The 20031-nt window shown below is 46.0% G+C and overlaps 1 protein-coding gene across 3 annotated transcripts in view; it reads left to right on the top strand.

Annotated features, from left to right (window-relative positions):
• The window catches only part of PRKCB (protein kinase C beta), a 328794-nt gene that overhangs the window by 239782 nt on the left and 68981 nt on the right, over positions 1 to 20031 (top strand). For all 3 annotated transcript variants that reach the window (XM_047838436.1, XM_047838435.1, XM_047838437.1), the window contains one exon: positions 3972 to 4118. In XM_047838436.1, coding sequence (XP_047694392.1) covers positions 3972 to 4118 — 147 coding nt within the window. The remainder of the gene's footprint in view (positions 1 to 3971; positions 4119 to 20031) is intronic.

The following is a 20031-nucleotide window of genomic DNA, read 5'->3' as shown; positions in this document are numbered from 1 at the left end:
TCACCCACACTTCTGTCTGACTTGCTACAAATCAGGGGTCCCCACCACCCCCTCCTCAGATTTGATAATGCTATAATGGCTCACAGAACTCAGGGAAACACTTACTTACTTCTACTCGTTTATTATATATTAAGGGATATGATAAAGGATACAGATGAACAGCCGGATGAAGGGATACACAGGGTAAGGTCTGAAAGGAGCCCAGGAGATTCCATCCCCCAGGGGGTTGAGATTCACCACACTGGAAGCTCTCTAAACTCCATAGTTGAGGGATTTTTATGGAGGCTTCATCATGGAGGCATGACTGATTATTAACTAACTCAGCCTCCAACCCTGGGATGGGACTGAAAATTCCAAGCTTCTGAAAAATCATGGCTTGGTCCTTCTGGTGACCATGCCCCATCCAGGAGCCCACCAAGAGAATTAGAATACAAGATGCTCCTATCGGTAAGTTAACAAGAACTTTAGGAGCTCTGTGTCAGGAACCAGGGGCAGAGACCAAATATATCTTCCTTTGGTTATGGCACACTCTATGATTCCATTTAGATGAAGTTCAAGAGCAAACGAAACTGACCTATGAGAATAGAAATCAGAACAGAGGTTGTGTTTGTGGGAGTGGGGACTGGCCGGGAAGGGGCACAGAGAACTTTCTGGGGGTGATAGAAATGTTTCCTCTCTTGATTGGGGTCTGGCTTCATGGGTGTATCCATTTGTCCAAATTCCTAGAACTGTACGCTTGAGATTTATGCATTTCAGCCTATCCACTGTAATATTTAAAACATTAATTTACAGGGGCACCTGGGTGGCTCAGTTGGTTAAGCATCCAACTTCAGCTCAGGTCGTGATCTCGCGGTTTGTGTGTTCAAGCCCTGCATCAGGCTGTGTGCTGACAGCCTGGAGCCTGGAGCCTGCTTCAGATTCCGTGTCTCCTCCTCTCCTCTCTCTCTCTCTCTGTCTCTCTCTCTGTCTCTCTCTCTCAAAAATAAACATTAAAAAAACCATTATATACTAACTTGGATGTAAATTAAAAAACGTCCATTGCAAAAAGAGGAAAAATGGTGGATGCTTTGTCAGCAGGACAGATGGGGCAACGACGATGAACAGGCGTGTCCCGAGGAAGAAGTAAACTTCAGAGTTTAAGCCCCTGTGGGAAAGGGGGGAGTCTCCGTGTGTCTGAAGTCAGGCTCTTCCCACCCTCTCACCCACATCTCCACACTTGCCCCTTCTCCACTTCTCCTCTGAGTGGAGAAGCATCCTGTCCTCATAGGTGCTCAACACAGGAGCCAAGGGCTTCATCCCTGAGCCTCTCGCCCAGTCTGCACGCAGCTCCGATAAGTCTACCTCCAAACCGACCCACTTTGTTCCCTCTGTGCCGGAGACACCCGGCATCTGGCACCGTGATGTCTCTAGTCACGTCCAGTGGTCCCCAAACTCACCTCCTTCATATGGGTCTCTTCTCTGGACTCAGGATGATCTTCTAAACGGAATATGATCATGCCAGGGCCTCCTTAAAGCCTTTTATGCTCATAATTAGCATTGACTTCTTCTTTTAAAAATGTTTATTTACTTTTGAGAGAGTGACAGAGGTATGAGGGGAGGGGCAGAGAGAGAGGGGGCCGGAGCGGCTCAAACTCACGAATCAGAAGATCATGACCTGAGCAAAGTCAGATGCTTAACCAACTGAGCCACCCAGGTGCCCCAGCATTGACTTCTTGACAGGGTTAAGTCCTGTCCGTCCCGTGCCACATCTACCTTGCGCTCTGTGTTCCGGCCAGACTAAATGGTGTTTGGTTCTTTGAATATGCCTTACTCTCTGCTCCATAAATGCTGTTTCTGTTGCTGACACCAAGTTGTTTATCTGGATAACTCCAGAATATCCTTTGGACACAGGGCGGGGGACCCAGTTCCTGCTGCAGTGTAAATTCTTTGAGCATCCATGTTTGGTTTTCTCCCTGATTGATCCTCAGCATCTAGAGTATCACCTGGCAGGTAGCAGGCACTCGGTGGGTAGTTTTTGAATGAATGAGTCTTTCCCGAAATTCAAAACCCTGAAAAAACTTTTGTTGCCTCTTTGTCTCTAACAGACAGCCGAATAATGGGACAATAATAATAATACCTGTTGGGGCGCCCGGGTGGCTTGGTTGGTTAAGCATCTGACTTTCTGACTTTGGCTTAGGTCATGATCTCACGGTTTGTGAGTTCGAGCCCTGCATCAAGCTCTGCACTGACAGTGAGGAGCCTGCTTGGGATTTTCTGTCTCTCCCTCTCTCACTGTCCCTCCTTCACTCATGCCTTCTCTCTCAAAATAAACCTAAAAAAAAAAAAAATAGCTTCCATTTGTTGAGCACCTACTATGTGCTAGGAATGGTACAAAGAACTCCAAGATACATTCTCTCATGATCTCCATGTGCTCGAAAAGGGGACTACGGTTTAGAAACAACTAAGTACCAAATACAGCTAAGTGCCTACTCTGTGCCAGAGAAAGGAGAACACGACAGACAAAATCCTTGACCTCCTGGAGCTCATGTTCTAGTGTGAGGACAAAGAGGAGACATTAAGAAACAAGTAAATATTGGGTTTGTAGGATGGTGATAAGGGATATGATGAGAAACAAGTAAAGAAGGGTAATGGCAGTGGCTGAGAGCTTCTGCGTGTCGTTGTTGGGCAAGGCTGTCTGATCCGAAGTGAGGAAGCTCAGGGGACTGAGGACTAGAGGACTCTAGGCACAGGGGACAGCAAGTGCAAAGGCCCAGGGGCAAGGGCGTGTTTGGTGCTATCAGAGAACAGCCATGACGCCAGGGTGATGCAAGGAGAAGAGGCCCAAATCGGAGAAGGTACAGAGGGGCCAGGTCGTCTGTGGCCTCTGGCCTTTTATCTGAGAGAGATGCTAAAGTACGGGACATCTGAGCAGAGGAGCATCCTGAGCTGACTGACTTCCTCAGGATCGCACCGCTCCTCCACTCCAGGGCCAGGATTGTAGCCCTGGAGGTGAACCCAGTAACAAAGTCCTGGCGATTGTATCTCTCACTGCTGACCTTCTCTTCTCTCCCCATTGCAAAGCATTTGCTGCTATTCTGAGTCACCATTCTGCTGCTCACAGCAGCGAGACCCTCCCCCACTGCACTGAGGGCCAACACGGGCCTCTGCCATCCATCTCTTTGTGTAGCAGGAAACTGTATTAGTTGTCAGGGAAGTTACAGAGATAGATTCTGTGCCTTCACAGAGTTTCCAGTGCATTGGGGAAAACAGTGAGCAGTTACCATCCAGTATAAGTGGGGGGTAAAGTGGATGAAGGAAGCAAAGAGGGACATTTAATCCAGATATAGACAGTTAGGGAAGGCTTCCCTGGGGAAGTGAAAATGTGAAGCAGGGGTAACTCGGTTGGCAAAGAGGAGACAATAGCCATCCCGTAGTAGCAAGAGCAGGTGCAAAGGCCCTGAGGTGGGAGATGAAAAAATGAAGGTGGGTTGCAGGGCAGGATCCAAGAAGTGATGAGGTTGGAGAACCTGATCATACCGGGCCATGTATGCCAGTGAAAGCACCGAGGTCTTTATCCCCAACCTAGTGGGTCACAGCTTTTAAGCAGGTGGCGACTTGGTTGGGTATGAAGAGGTGGAGGCTCACTCCAGTTGCATGAAAAGCCCAGTGAGAGGGGAACCAAGGTGGGTTGTCCCGGTGCAACATAGTAACAGGTGGTTGTGGAAGGAAGATGAATTCTGGAGACAGCTAGGAGGAAGAAAGAACAGTTCCTGGTGGTGGCTGAGACATGATGGATAAAAGAGAAACACAGGTGCCAAGGGTGGCTTCCAGGTTTCGGGCTTGCAGAGTGGATGTTGGCCATGCTTTTCATTGAGAGGCAGGCCAGGGGAGGGGGCGAGCTGCAGAAACCACAGCTCACAGCGTGTACCTGTGCCCTCCAACAAGGGCATCCTCAAACCCTAATGATGTGTTCTGTGTGCTTCCTCTGCCAGAGGGCCAAGATCGGTCAGGGGACCAAGGCTCCAGAAGAAAAGACGACCAACACCATATCCAAACTTGACAACAATGGGAACAGAGACCGAATGAAACTGACCGATTTTAACTTCCTGATGGTGCTCGGGAAAGGAAGCTTTGGCAAGGTACAGTATGGCCTGGGGGCTGCACCCACTCCAGAAGGGCAGGTGACAAGGCAGGCACATTTGCTGTTCATATGGGGCTTACATTCCAGCGAGGGAGAGAGTAAAAAGTAGATCCCTGCTACAGTTCATAATGAAAACTGTGAAGAAAATGAATAGCCTGCTGTGCGCCAGAAACACACATCCAGAGGGAACCCATTTAGACCACCTGAGGAGGTGAGCCCTGAAAGATAAGGATGAATTAGCTATACCTTCCAAGGGCTAAGAATGAATGTTGCCAGCTGAGAGGATAGCAAGTGCAAAGGTCCTGAGGTGCAGAAGGGCTTGGCACACTCTAGGTACCATCAGAAGGTGTCGGGGCCAAGATGTCATGAGCAGGGCGAGGTAGGAGGATGTGCAGTTGCAGAGATGGGCAGGGGCCGATCCTGCAAAGCCTTGTGAGCTGTGATGAAGAGTTTGGATTTTATTCGTAGAGCACTGGGGAACCATTGGAAGTTTTTAAACAGAGAAGTGACACGATCCGATGTGCCTTTTGGAAAAGATCACTTTTGCAGCCAAGAATAGGAACCCCTCCTCTCAAACAGCAGCAGAGTCGAAGGATGACCCTGGGACTCGTAGAGTGGTTCTAGATACTTTTATAGATACTGGGAGACGCTGTTTTACTGAAGCTGAGATTGTGCTGTAAGTATTCCTGAGTTGTTTAGTGTTGTTTGGGGTCTTCTAATCCCTCTGTGTGCCACAGATATGTCTTGTGTAAATCTCATACATACCATGAAGTTAAGTGTGCAAAAAAATATAAATTTCTTCTCCACGTCTGCAGCCTAAGCCCCAAATCTGGGAGTTTTCCTTGAGTTGTTCTTAGCTGCCTCCCTCCCCTCCCCCAGCCATGTAAAATCCATTCACGAATGCTGACACATCCTTCTCCAAAGCATGTTGTGCATTTACTGACTTCTCTCCACCTTCACAAATGCAGCACTAGTCTAAACCTCATACACCCGCTGGACTTCCCTGCGGCCACTCCTGTTACCTGTAACCAGTAACTTGCCATTTAGCACCTGTGCTCATTCTGGAACAGTTACATTGTTAGGTCAAGACGCTCCCCTGATTAAAACTCTCCAATGATGGGCCGCCTGGGTGGCTCAGTCAGTTAAGCATCCAACTCTTTGCTTTGGCTCTGGTCAGGTCATTGTCTCATGGTTCGTGGGTTCGAGCCCTGCATTGGGCTCTGAGCTGACAGCACAGAGCCTGCTTGGGATTCTTTCCTTTCTCTGCACCTTTCTCTCTTTCTTTCTCAAAATAAATAAATAAACTTAAAATAATAATAATAATAATAATAATAATAATAATAATAATAAAACCTCTTCAATGATTTCCCGTCACACTGAAATAAATTTCATACTGTGTCCTTGGCCTACATTGCTCTTTAGAATCTGATCCCAGTTCTCTGCCTGACTTCTTTTTCTTGCCCCTGTGATGCCCTGGTGCTCTGACCGCCGTGGTCCTTGGGTTTTTGAAACACAGAAAGCCCCTTCCTCTCTTAGGGCTTTTGTTTGTTTGTTTTTCTCACAGTTGTTAAACTTTTTTTAAAATGTATTTATTTTTGAGAAAGAGAGTGAGTGGGGGAAGGGCAGAGAGAGAGGAAGACAGAGGATCCCAAGTGGTCTCTCTGCTGACATTGTGGAGCCAGATGTGGGGTTCAAACCCACGAAGCGTGAGATCATGGCCTGAGCTGAAGTTGGACTGAGCCACCCAGGCGCCCCCGTCTCTTAGAGCTTTTGTGATGCTATTCCCTTTATTCTTGGCATGGCTGGCTCCTTCTTATAACTCCCATCTCAGCCACGTCACCTCTTCTGAGAAGCCTTCCCCTAATAACCACCGCCTCAGCCACTCATCATTCCCCATCATATTCCACTCTCCCCTAGCAGCCATAACCAGATGGTACACTTCTTGTTTGCTGGTTGGTTTGTCTCTCCACTCCTGCTAAGAGCTAAATGCCACAAGAGGAGGACCTTCTCTGCCCTGTTCGCCACTCTTCATCCACTGTTCACCCTGTTCACCACTGTTCATCCAGTGCCTGTGGATTGAATGCATGCATTTTCTCTGTCCATGGGTCACAGGGTGATCTGCTGGGATGAAATAAGGGATCTGAGGTGAAGGCTGAGAGTTTGCAGAGCTTGGGCAGGAAATGGGAGTGACAGCAGGAAAACACAGTAAGACTGCTGAGCAGCTCTCTAAAGTTGGTGATGGAAGTGGTCCATGCCTCTGTGTGATTTTTGCTGGTACCTCTGAGCAGCCTGGGTGTGGACGTGAGGAAGCTGGTGGCAAATTTGAGCTAAGGGGGGAATTAACAGGACCAGTGAGACAGAAGGTTACAGTAATAAGGGAGTCAAGGATTCTGGGAAGAGAAATGCCCACTGCAGATCCAACATAGCCTGCTTTTCATAGGTGCTCAATAAAAGTGTATGGAATAAATTAATACAAATGGAATGTAGATCAGGTTGGAAAAGAAGTCAGAATAGGAAGAGGGTCACAACCTGGCAACCTGGGTGGGAAAGGAGGAGTCTGGAAGCTTAGGGATGAAAGACAAACCGGTGAGGTCAAGAGATTTAAACTGCTAAGAACAGGGGCATTCAGATGATGACCAGGAAAGAAGGGGCCTAAATGAAGAAGGGGTTCTGGTAATATGAGCCTGTCAGGGAGTTTTTAAAAGTGAAATTCTATTTTTAATAAGCAGTGTACTCACGTGGTTCATAATTAAAATTATATGGAAAGGATAAACGTTGAGAAGTCTGCTCCCACCCAGGTTCACACCTTTCTGTGCCCCCTCACTGCTACTGCCCTCCGTGTGCAAACATTTTGTTCATTGAATTTGCATGCTTCTGGTTCCTACATGCTAATTTACCAAATATAAATATGGGTTTTTTTGTCCTTGTTACTGCAAAGGTTAGCATACTCTACCTATAGTTCTGCACCTTTGTGGTCACTTAACTACACAGGTTGGAGAGTTTTTGAGGAACGGAAGTATCAGAGGACTTTTCGGAAATGGTTAGAGTTGGGGGGTGGCTGGAGAAGTGGGAGAGTGGGTCTTTGGAGAACAGTGAGGGAATGAGAGAGAATAGATCATATGTTTCCATGGAAACTGTAACAATAATTGAGAGTTCTGCTCCAGGCTGGGGATGTGGCATCAAACAAATCACAGATGAAAACAAAGTATGTCATGAAAGCCGAGACAGAATAACAAAACCTCAGTGATCCTCTAAAACGTAGAGTAACCCTTTGCACCTCCGGTTTTGCCCACCATGGTTTTAAATTAATGTGATTTTTATATTTGAATGTCTGCTTAAAAAAATTAATGCTTTATTTACTTATTTGGGGCAGGCAGACAGAGAGAGGGAGAGAGAGAGAATCCCAAGCAGGCTGCATGCTGTCAGCACAGAACTTGATGCGGGGCTTGATCCCTCAACCCTGGGATCGTGACCTGAGCCGAAATCTGACAGAGCCACCCAGGTGTCCCTGAATGCCTACTTTTGACAGTTGCAATCTTGTCAGGTGTATAGGTCAATCCCCTTAAAAAATTGTTTTAATGTTTATTTATTTTTGAGAGAGAGAGAGGGAGAGAGAAAGACAGATTGTGAGTAGGGGAGGGGCAGAGAGAGAAGGAGACACAGAATCCAAAGCAGGCTCCAGGCTCTGAGCTGTCAGCACAGAGTCCGACGCGGGGCGCCCCATAGGTCAACCCGCTTAAACAGAACGACATGGCATGCTCGTTGGTCTGCCTCTTCGAAAGATGGAAGGCATCGGTCTTTGAGGTGATGCCTTCACACCTCTCCTCTCCCAGGTCCACCGTATCAGATCTGGCCCAGAAAAATGTGCTCTTAAGCACTGTCATAATTTGTGGGGCAGCTAGGGAGTGACACATGCCTTTTGCTAAGACCTGTGTAAATAAAACAAATGACAAAGCAAGCGGGAAGGCCACTGAGTTCCAAACGAGTAAGCCCTCTTTCAAAAACTCTGAAAAAGAGAACAGTCTGGAGTTTACTTTCCTGAACAGGTGGGAGTGTTTACCTGCAAGGGCTGTCTTGCTAAGCAGGGCTTCTTGGCACATTTGGCTTACTTGGAGATAGATGCCTTCTGGAACTTTTGTAACAGAGCATTTCAAATCTATTACTCATTTACTATTTGATGTTTGTTTTTCTAGTTTTATCCTTCATGCTCTATTTTATTCATTCACTCATTCATTCATTCATTCATTCACGCATTCTTATTGAGGTATAATCACCATATACCATTTTATTAGCTCCAGGTATACCACCTAATGATTCGATATTTGTATATATTGTGAAATGACCACCACGGTGAAGTCTAGCTAACGTCCGTCCCCATCCATAGTTAAATTTTTTTTTTCCTTATGGTGAGTTTGACTCTCTGTTTTCCATGATTCCTTTCATCTGTGAGTTCTCTGCTTTAGCAGCCACTACACTTTGTAAGAATTTAACCTCTGTGGTTGTCAAGGGATCACTGGAGATAAAATTATTCTCCAGCTATATAAATTGGGCAGCTGTGCACTGCCCAGATGGATTGCATGAGTGGACCTTATAAGAGAAAGACAGCAGGTACCTGATAGAGAATGGACACAGCACCAGTACAACTCTCTACATTACAAACTTGATTCTTCTAACCCTCAAATGTGGCCACAACAAACATTTAACTGAGGCCAGTATCGCCTGCCCTCTAAGACTTCAGATGTGCTTGTGGTAGTGATCTGTAGGACCCAAATCTTTTTTGAAAAGTTATGCTGAGATGTTTGAGTGGAGACTCCTTTCTCTGTTATACTCCTGACTCTTGCCTATGGACTCCTGTGCTAGTTGGGGTGGGGAGCAAGGGGAGGCAGATGTACGCTGTGGTGAATGTAGACGTAACATAAAGAAGCTCAAACCCAGCAACACAAAAGTCTATGGGAAATGATTGGAAATCATGGGAAATGATTGGTAATAGAGAAAAATGAAAACAGTTCAATAACGTGAAAGTTAAACGTATTATAGTATATCCATGATATATTCAAAAGAACGAGGTCTCTCTTTGTCTGCCTGCCTGCCTGTCATCATGGAAAGATGTCCATGACATAATATCAATTTAAACAGAAGCAAATCATAGATATTATGATTAAAAATATATAATATACACAGAACAATTCTTTTCATGTAATGTACTCATGGTCCCTGCTCTCATTGAACTTTTTCCCCAGTATCTTATTGTGGGAAAAACAATTTTTGAATATAGCACGGTTGAAAGAATTGCACAGTGAAGATCCTGAATACCCACTACCTAGATTCTGCAACCAGCATTTGACTGGTTCTGCTTCATCACACATCTATCCATCCATCCTTCTTTCTGTCAACCCATTTTTAATGCACTTAAAAGCAAGTTGCAGACACTGGTACACTTTACCCCTAAATTCTTCAGCATACATGCCATTTAACGAGAGCTCAGTATTTGTTTTTGGTAATTTTTAAGGTGAAATTTACATACAACAAAATGCACTAAGTGTAAGTAGTGTGTCGTTCTGAGTTCTGAAAAGTGCGTACTTTAAAATGCAGTGGAGGTATAAACATTAGTCAAGAAATCACACTGATACAAGTGACGTGCAACTGTGATGTTTGATGTGCGCTGTGAGAGCTCGCAGGGGTGGGCTTGGCCCTCATTGGAAGTCAGCAAAGGCTTCCGTGAGAAAGCGGGTCTTGGGCTGTACCTAAAGGATGAGTTAAGTGAGCTTCACAAAACGGCGATGGGGGAGTAAATGAAAATCTCAGAAGGTCTCCTCTTCTTGACCCCAGCCTCAAGCCAGGCTTGGCTGACCTGTGTGGTGGCCAAGGTACCTGAGCTCCTTCACGAGTTAGGGTGGATTCGACTGCTGTAACAAATAGACCCCCAAATGTACACTAGCTCAGACGTGAAGGAAGTTCAATTTCCGTTCATGTAATAGTCTGAAATGGGTGTTCCTGACCTCACCCACTCTCTCCATATGGTGATTAAGGGACCCAGGTTCCTTCCGTCTTACATGACTCCATTAATTTCTCCTGCCTTGTTTTTTTGTCTACATTCAGAGGGCGGAGGGGGAGAAGTATGGGGGAGGCACAAGCTGCTTCTTAAAAGCCTTGCTTTGGAAGTGACACCGATCACTTCTGCCTACACTCTATTAGAGAGAATTTAGTCACATGGCCATGCCTCTGTACAAGGGAGGCCGGGAGAACAATTTTGGTGGAAAGCTAGTGGCATCAGCCTACTTTTCAGCTCTGGATGGAATCTTTCTTGGGGACACAAGAGACTTTCTGACTTTTGCCCTCAGAACTCCTGGCTTATCATGCTCCACAAACAAAAAACCATCAAGCTCCTCTTTTTGGTGACATTTCCTTGTGTTCGAATCATGGAACATGCCAGGTGTTGATGCTGCTTTTCCTGAAGCATAGCATAAGCCAGGAATAAATTAAGTAGGAAGAAGTCAGCAGCTTATGAAATTAAAAGGAAAAAGTGGGAAGTCCATAGAAACTGGGTGCCCAGGTATAACACTTCTATCTTCAAAAGGTCCCATCCAGGTCCGTTGCTCTATATGCATCTAAGAAGGTTTAAAATAAAAAAAAACTGAGAGATGAGACACCATTCATTGGCATTCATGCCAAATGCCTGACTTTGCTAGAATAATGCCCAAGAGGTTGGTGATGTTACTGCCTGAGTGTCACTAAGGAGACTGTCGAGGATTAGGCCATGGCGCCTTCCCGTAAGGTACCCCTAGAGACTTAGAACTTGTGTGCCACTCTCCAAGGTGCTGATGCTAATTCCTTTAGCTCAAAGTGCAGACTGTAGAACAGAGTTGAATGTAGCCTTGGCCATATTTCCCAAATATTCTCTTATTCATGCACTTGTTTAGGGTTTTTTTTGGGGGGGGGGGCATGTACATACCTCCTTACTATCTTAAATTTTTTTCTTTAAATGGATTTAGTTGACTTTGTTTTCTTCTCTTAGCATTGCCCTTAAACAATGATATATATAAAGTCACAGACTTGATCTACCACTTGTATATTTACTCTACTATGTTTTAGGAAAACTTATTGAAAGAAAAATACTTTTGTCCTTGTATTGCTGATGGTACAAGTGTCATGTTTTGTGAAAAACTGTCTTAAAGATCTTACATTCACACAACGATTTGGCACTTCAATTACTATTGTTATTTTTAAGAACATGAGGTCTTTTGCTTCCTTTTTCAGTGAATATCTGGAAGGTACAGAAAGTGTCTGATCTTCTCTGTTCCCCATGTCCTTTCTGTTAGATGAGAAGCATGCTCAACATTTCCTGTACCCTTAAAAATCTTTCCTGTGATCTTGACCATCCCTCTGGGTCCTTTCCTCACCAAATATATCCAGAGAATGAAACTACTCTTTTGAGATTTGCTGCCTCCACTCCCTACCCACCACCTGTGCCCTGTCCTTTTGAACTGTGACTTCTACCCTCAGCAAATTCTGAAACACCTGCCTCCCAGTTTTTATCAGTGATCTCCTGGCTCCTTACTCCCCACATCTGAACACAAGGCATGGTGGCTGCTTACGACAGCAGAGGGCAGACATGAGGGACAGGAACTGGGGCCGAGATTGGAATCCATACCCCATCCCAAGGAGAAGTCATCACTTTTATAAACTCCTCACCAACAGGCATAGTTAAGGATTCCCTCCTTCGAACAAGTATTTATTAAGCATCTACTATGTGCCAGGTACTCTTCTAGGTGAAGAGGAAATGGATGTGAACAAAACAGAGATAAATATCTGCCCTCATGGAACATACATTCTGTGGCAGTGGTGATGATGGTGATGATACCACCTAACAATTGAGTCCTTCCTATACGCCAGGCTCTGTTGTAAGGGCTTTGCATGTATTCACTCACACTTATGCTATAATGTGGCTGCTGTTATTTCTATCTTACAGATGAGGAAATGAGAGACAGAAAGTTAAAATAACTTGCTAAAGTCACATAGCTGGTCAGTGGCATTTGACAGACCGGGTTTGGTTTAGATGCATGCGATCTTGCGTTCCTGGTCCCAACAGTGGTATACCTCGGGCATATTCTAGAAGGTTAACAGCTTTCCCTCTTATTTTCTCATTTCCCACTCTCTTCTTTTTCCCTCTGAGTGTAAGCAGAGTTTACGTGCCTTGGTTTTACTTTGAGCCTCGGCCATTAGACAAACTGCATGCCCGTGGTGACGGAAGGCTCCAGATTGCCTGCCCTCCCTCATCACTGCGCCTGTCAATCACCTACCTGTGTGCAGATGCTCATGGGACCTGTGAGCCATTGCAGGGATTCCTGAGCAGGCTCATGACAATGGACTCCCCGGTTCCAACCCCTGCCCTTCTCCCTTCTCTGAGGGTCTCAGCTGGTGGGATCCTCCAGGTCTGGGAGGCATCTCTAGTGTGTGTGGTAACTCCTCAGCTGGCTTCCTTTCAGCTCCCAACCTCCATTTCTTCTAGCCTGCACCCACCCTTTCACCTGTCCTACCTCTACAATTCCACACACCCCATCCCCATTGCCTCCAACTTTGACTGACCTCGTATGAATTGCCTGGGACCATGCTACGGATTTACATGCATTACATCATACGAACTCTCCCCTGAGCCCTGCGGGGTAGTTACTGACATGAACCCTATTATACTTACACGGAAATTGTAAATCAGAGAGGTTGAGTGGCCTCCCCAACACCACACAGCGGGAAGGAGGCAGGGCCAGGATTTGAAAGTAGGTCTTGTGATTCTAGTTACAACTTCCCATCTCGGACAGATTTTGTCTCTGCTTTGGGGTCCACTCATCTCCCCCAACCTGCTGGTCTTGTCTTTATTTGAAATGGCAGTTTCAGAACTGCTAGGGAGCTGCACAATGACATTTGTGGGTCCCTCCTTCTGCTGTGGAAAAAAAGTTAAAAATGATGCCTTATGTGATTGCATTGGTATAGGGACGAATATATTAATATAATAAGTTAAAGCGTTTTTCTTTAACCTAAAAGCCCATTTTTTCTTGTGATTTTAAGAGAAATTAAGACGCTCTCACGAGCCCCTAAAAAGATTGTGCCCCCACCCCCGGCTCTGTGCTTAGTTTGCCTGCTATAGTGGGTGCCGGTTGCCAGCACTCGCCCCCTAGCACTGCATCCTCAGCAACGTCAAGGCTTGTCTCCCTGAAAGTCACCAGCATGCTTAGCTAGTGTGAGCTCTGGGTTCGTGCACAAGAGAGCAATCCAGAGCTCCGAGCCCCAGACTACAGCGTCTTCTGCTGGAACCAGCCACTGCGCTGAGTTAACACAGGAAGAAATGGCATGAGGGAATGAAAAGGCAGTTTAGTTCAAACCCGTAACAAAGGCCTTTCCTAAGTCTTGGAGCTCCTGATGTAGGAGTCTATCCTAATTTTAATCTCATTAGTGGTATGGAGTCACACGCACACATACACGTACATACATTAGATGTGGTTATATAATCCTACAGACAAAAGCACTTTCCTTTCCTTGAACCTGCTTTGCTATCTTCTTGCGCCATATGGTGAGCTCCTTTATCATATGGTTCACAGATAGCTCAAAGTCTTTGCTACCTGTTCCCTTAATCCTCTTCCAGAGAACCTTTTGACATTTGCTGTCTGATCTTGGATTCCTGCCTTCTCTTTGGTTCTATCCCAATTATGGCACCTTCCTCCCAGCCCCCAGCCATTTTCAAATGCAATTCTGATTGCAGCGTGTTTTTGCCAACTCATCTTCCCAAATCATGGTGAGGTCCTTCCACCTTCCTGATTTTTCCACGGCTCTCCTCCGTGAAATGACTTGCTGCTGTTCTACAGCCCTTACCTCCACTCCTCAGAAGAGAGTCCATTACAGAACCAGAAATTAGAGGGGCCCATTTCCCCCCAACAAAATTGATTTTATCAAGGAAAATGAGATCTCTGGAATTCAAATTTTATAAGCCTCTGCCCTGCTACAAGTAGATGGTCAAGCCAGAGTGAGCAAAGGGGGTGCTTATTAGAAAGACGTGCCTGTTTCTGTGTCTCTCATCAATACCCAAAGGCAGGAAGTACAGCCGGAACAAGGAAGCTTCTTCCAGGAAACCCACAACATGGCCTCCATCTTGGGGGCCCCAGTCTGTCATCCTGCTTCTTGCTAATGTCTCTCTCTGTGGATATGCACCAGCCTGTGTCACTCCTCAATTCTCAATATCTGTTTCTCACATCTGGACTATCCTAGAATTTTAAAATCCCAGGAAAGAGAATCTGATGGGCCAGTATGGCACAGGGATCCCGATGATCCGTGGCCATGGGGAGAGGTCGCTTTGCCAGCCATCCATCAGGAAGGACAACAGAAACAGGCTCTCTGAAAAGCAGAGGGGGTTTGGGCAGTTTCTCTAAGAGAAGGAAGGAAATAACTGGCCTGTCTGATACACAGACCAAAGTGGGAGTTGCTGTTAAGCCTGTACATTCTTGAACGTGTTGCCTGACTCTTTGGGAAAAATAATACGAAGTGAATTCTACTTCTGCTGTTGAAGGGCCAGCTAGAGGCTATTAGCATGGAAACTGTGTCTCAGGTGATAATTCATGGCCACTGGTCCAATTACTGTGCTGTCACGGCTCCTGCTACTCTCTGCATAGCCATGTCAACTGCATCTTTATGTGCTGTTTCAGAAATCCACAGTCCTGTTAAGATGAATCCCGGGTTTCTAACAGCATAACCCATAATTTTTTTCTACAACAAACATAATAGCAGAAACCTGTAGGTTATAATTGCCCAACACCCAGGGTAAAAATGTGGCATGCACAAATATGGATAGTGAATACGATTAGACATAGTGTGTTTCAACCCCCCCTCCTGCCCAAAACCTCATTGAAAACCACTGCAGAGATTGATAATATATTCTGAGCATTGAGAACTTGTCTAAATGTTTTGTATGCATTGCTCATTTAAATGTTACAGCAATTTGGGGCTCCTGGGTGGCTCAGTCGGTTAAGCGTCGGACTTCGGCTCAGGTCATATCTTATGGCTCGTGAGTTTGAGCCCCACAGTGGGCTCTGTGCTGATGGCTCAGAGCCTGGAGCCTGCTTTGGAGTCTGTGTCTCCCTGTCTCTCTGCCCCTCCCCTGCTCATTCTGTCTCTCTCTCTCTCTCTCAAAAATAAAGAAAATGTTAAAAAAAAAATTTTAAACTTTACAACGATCTTACAAGGTGGGTACTATTGATAGCTCCATTTCACAGATGAGGAAGTAGAGGCTGAGACAGACAAGAGACTTGCAGATTTATGCAAACAGTGAATGCAGGATCAAACCCAGGGGTCCATCTCCTGAATGCATAACCACTAAGCCACATGGCCAGCTGCCCTCCAAGTGCTCCATTTCTGCCTGGAGGAAGCCCGTTCTCCATTAGCCTATAACACCACCAGCAAAGGAAGGCTTGCGCACACAGGGCAGATCAGATTAGAGAGAAAACAGGCTTCCTTTGTGCAACCTAATTGTTCAAATCGATGACAGACCCTTAAGGGTTTCATTGCATTTTCTTTCGGTAAAAGGCATCAGTTACTGGTTTGCTTTCCCTGGGGAACCGTGTGAAAAAACAGTCAAATGAAATCTGCTTTTATTTTAACCATCTACCTTTGTCAGTTGTAACACATGATTCAAAGAAAATTGACTAAGCATACATATCGCCAGCATTGATTTTGGCTCAAAAGAACGCTACTATAACTGGAGTTGATACCTATCAGTTATCATTAACCGATTCTATGATATCAGTAATTAGGAGTGATATAGCCCAGGGTTTTGAAATTTTTGCATTTCTTAGGACAACCCAATCAGACAATTAAAAAAAATTTTTAAATGAAATCCAACTAAACATCTTCATTGAAAGCATAGGAGCTAGGCATATGAGGTTCCAATCTCCTTATCCCCCTCTGCCCCCCTGTCCCCAGCATTGGCTGTGAGTCATTCCTTCCTCGGTGTAGTGACATTTGCTTAACAATAGCAAGCCCAGAGATGACTCGGCTAAAAGTACCTCCATTCTAAACTTCCTTTCACACTTCCTCCGGCTCTCTCTGCTAGTGGGCAATAGTTCAACTTGATTAAATCTGAGGTGTCACATGACATCGTTTTAAAAGGCTTAAATCTTAACACCTGTTAACCCAAACTCTGACCTGAAATTTTGGCTGATCTCCCCCATTATCAATGTCCCCCACTACAGTGGTGCATTCATTACCATTGATGAGCCTGTGTTGACACGTCATTATCACCCAACGTCCACAGTTTACATTAGGATTCACCCTTCGCGTTGTACATTCTGTGGGTTTGGACAAATGTATAATGACATGTATCCACCGTTATAGTATCATACAGAATAGTTTCACTGCCCTAAAAATCCTCTGCGTTCTGCCTATTCATCCCTCCCGCCCCCCTACCCCCTAGCAACCACTGATCTTTTCACTGTCTCCATGGTTTTGCCTTTTCCAGAATGTCATATAGTTGGAATCATACATATGTAACCATATAAAGAGATTTTATTTTAAATACAGAAAGCCTTACATAATAAATCATGAAATAACCAAGTTGTATCATCGGAGTTGATCTGCGTGCTGAGTGTCACTGTTCTTATTTTTTGTTCGTCCAACTTGAAGATTGTACCCACCAAGTCCTACCCAGATCCACACTATTAACTCCCAATTAACATCTTTTCCCCACTGTATCACTTTTCCATTTTTTCTGAAGTACTTCTTCAATTAACAAGTCTCCCCAGTTGCCAGAAATCATTTCTACACTGTTAACTTCCTGTTTGTGGCTAGAGGCAAAGGCATTTGATTCCCCCAACCCACATGACTTCATATTTGGTTAATGTGACCACCATTAAAAATAAAATTTAAACGCACAGTATGTGTGGACATACGTGCTTAGAAAACTTGATCCGAAGTTTGAGCGATAAGAATACACTTTGTAGAATCAAACTCGGGGCCCTGAGGGTAACCTAGAGCATGTTAGGACATCTTCTTGTCCAGTGAAAGTTGAAGGTCGGGAAAGCCTCAAAGGCTAACAATTCATCGGCCATGATGAACATGGCACCTTCTGTTCTTTCTCTCTGTTGAGCTCTTCACATGCCTTATGCCATGGAGTCATCCTTGTGGCCCCATGGACTGATGGACTCTTGTCTACATGTTGCTCCCACATCCAGCATGCTCTAAGATCGCTCAGTTGGAATGGATCTGCCCCACACTCCAGGCCTCTGGTTACCAAGGGTTGAGTGGCTCGAGCCAAGTCTTTATCCCTGGCCCAGTCCGAGGGCGGACTTCGGCACATCTGCATGCCACAACAGACCGATCGATGAAGGCCTGGAGGCCAGGCATATCGTCCCTCCCTCGTTCAGAACTTTGGAAGCTGACAGAGGCTCTGCTGATTTCACAGGGAAGCCCTGTCCACACTGAGCATTCACCTCCCCGAGGGTCCTCTTAGCCTCCTGGGGAGGGCTCGTGCCCGCCCCATCTCTAAGCACAGAATGTAGGACCTGGCTTTCATTCCAGACTTGGCATTACATCTCCTGGGAGATTGATTTTGCAGACATTTTGGTCTGTGGCTCGCCTTCTGCCTTTCTGTTTGTCCCTTCCGATAAAGGGAGAGAGAACCTGCTCCCCATAGAGGGAGTTGGAGCGTCTCTTTTATTCTTCCTGACTCTGCTTTTGCGTTAACAATGTGGCTTGCTGTGGTGCTGAGCTCCCAGTGTCACCTGCGTTATGTCACTCGCTCTCACAGCAGCCCTGTGGGGGACGAGCTGCCATTGTGGCCCTTTCATGGGCGAGGGAACTGAGACTCAGAGAGGTTGAGTAATTCGCCCACGATTGCACAGCAAGCACATGACCGAGCCAGGCTTTAAATTCATGATTACAGAGCTGAACTTGTACCACCGGGGTCTCACAATTCTAATTAGATGCAAAGCTTCCAGCTCTTCAGACTGTGTCACAGCCGCATTCTTAGCTCAAAGAGCTTGTCAGCGTCCCTGTCATGTTAGAAGATGTGGATGCGGGAGCTAACCTTCATTTTGTAACGCAGCCGCACCCAGATTTCTCTCACAGTCCTCCTCCTGAGTGGGTGAACACTTTGGGAGGGGCAGATGGACAGTGTTTGCCCAGTGCTCCAGCCCCTGATTACACCACCTGATGGCCTGCCAAACCACCACTACGTCCTCCCCCGGGCAGGCCAAGCCTGGCACAAGAAGGCCCCCAATATTTAGAAGATTCTGATTTAATTGGTCTGGACTGTGGCCCAGGCATCAGCTTCTGGAAGCTCCGCAGAGAATTCTAATGTGTGTCCTGGAGAAACAGGAGCTTGGTGCCAGCCTGCAAGGCAGACCCCAGCTAAGGGTGGGGAGGGGAGGAGCAGCGTCTGCCTTCAGATCAGAGCTGAGCTGATCTAAAGTACCCTCTGCTGGCCTCCATGGGGCTGGGTGCAACCCACAGGAGACAGCCCAGAGAGCAGGGGAACCCCTGAAAAGATGGAAGCCTAAAATAAGGGAGGATGCACGCCTTGCAGCAGACCACCACCCAAGACCTGCCCCTGAGCCTGCTCCCTTGTGTGGTGGGTGTGGGAGAGGAGGGGGCCAGGGGTCTACAGTGAGCCTACGGCGTATACACCCGGCGTTAACTTGCTTCTCTCTCCCTGTCCCATGCCAACCTCAGCTCAGGCACCTTATTGACCCATCCTCTTCTCCCAGGTTGGACTTTCGGGACCCCATGAGCCTCAAGTCTGTCTCTGTCTTTCTCTTTTGGATGCACCTTTTGAGTTCAAGTTCAAGTCTTTCCCTAATCCCAGTGTGTTAGTTCAGCTTGGAGGTTCCAACAGTGCTAGATGCTTGGTCTCTCCCCCCTCCTCCCCTCCCCTCTCCCCCTCCTTCCCTCCCCCTTCTCCTCCTTTCCCCTTCTCCCCCTCCCTCTCCCCCTCCACTTCCTCCTCCTCCCCTTCCTCCACCTTCCCTGTTGTAGGGATGTTGTTAAGAACACCATCCACTGTAGCACTATGAGTTCAAGATCCATGCGAGACATTTCTTTGAGACCTAAGTTCTAGGGAAAGCTTATTCTTCTCTTTAAAAAATGATTTTCCTTAAAGAAAATATGAACTTGTGTTAGATTTCATGTGTCTCTGGTTGCTCTGGTCTCCAGGAACCTGAGGAGGGAGGAAGAGAAAAAGAAACCGTAAACACTTTATAGTGTATAATGCTTTTAACCACCTTTATTGAAGTATAATTTACATATCATGAAATCCACTTGTTTCTGTTATATAATCTTGAATGCCACTTCAATTTCTTTGTGAAATATGGGTTAGATATGGCCATATATAAGTTAAACAATGCTTAGACCTAAGTCACTGGAGATCTCCAGTGACCCAGAGCTAGGGTTTTTGTTCGTTTTTTGAAGCTATTTTCTCCTCACGCAGATTTTTCCCATTCATTTATCCAATGAATATTCCTTGAGTGTCTGTTGGGGGTACAACAGTAAACAAGTCAACAAAATAACTGCTCTCAGAGAGCTTACATCTAGGGAGGGAGGGAAGGAGAGAGAGAGAAGACTCTAATGCCAGGTGTGGTGAGTACTATGAAGAAAAACAAAGTAAGGGGAAGCGGATGAGGAATAACAAACTGGGCTGTAACTTTAGAGAGAGTGGTCAGTGGCACCTGGGTGGCCCAGTTGGTTAGGCATCTGACTTCAGCTCAGGTCATGATCTTGCAGTTTGTGAGTTCAAGCCCCCGAGTTGGACTCTGTGCTGGCAGTTCAGAGCCTGGAGTCTGCTTCGGATTCTGTGTTTCCCTCTCTCTCTGCCCCTCCTCCGCTCACACTCTGTTTCTCTCAAAAATAAATAATCATTTAAAAAGTCGTTTTTTTTT

Source organism: Prionailurus viverrinus, chromosome E3, assembly GCF_022837055.1.
Source record: "Prionailurus viverrinus isolate Anna chromosome E3, UM_Priviv_1.0, whole genome shotgun sequence".
Lineage (NCBI taxonomy): Eukaryota > Metazoa > Chordata > Mammalia > Carnivora > Felidae > Prionailurus > Prionailurus viverrinus.
This window is presented reverse-complemented; position numbering and strand designations above follow the sequence as displayed.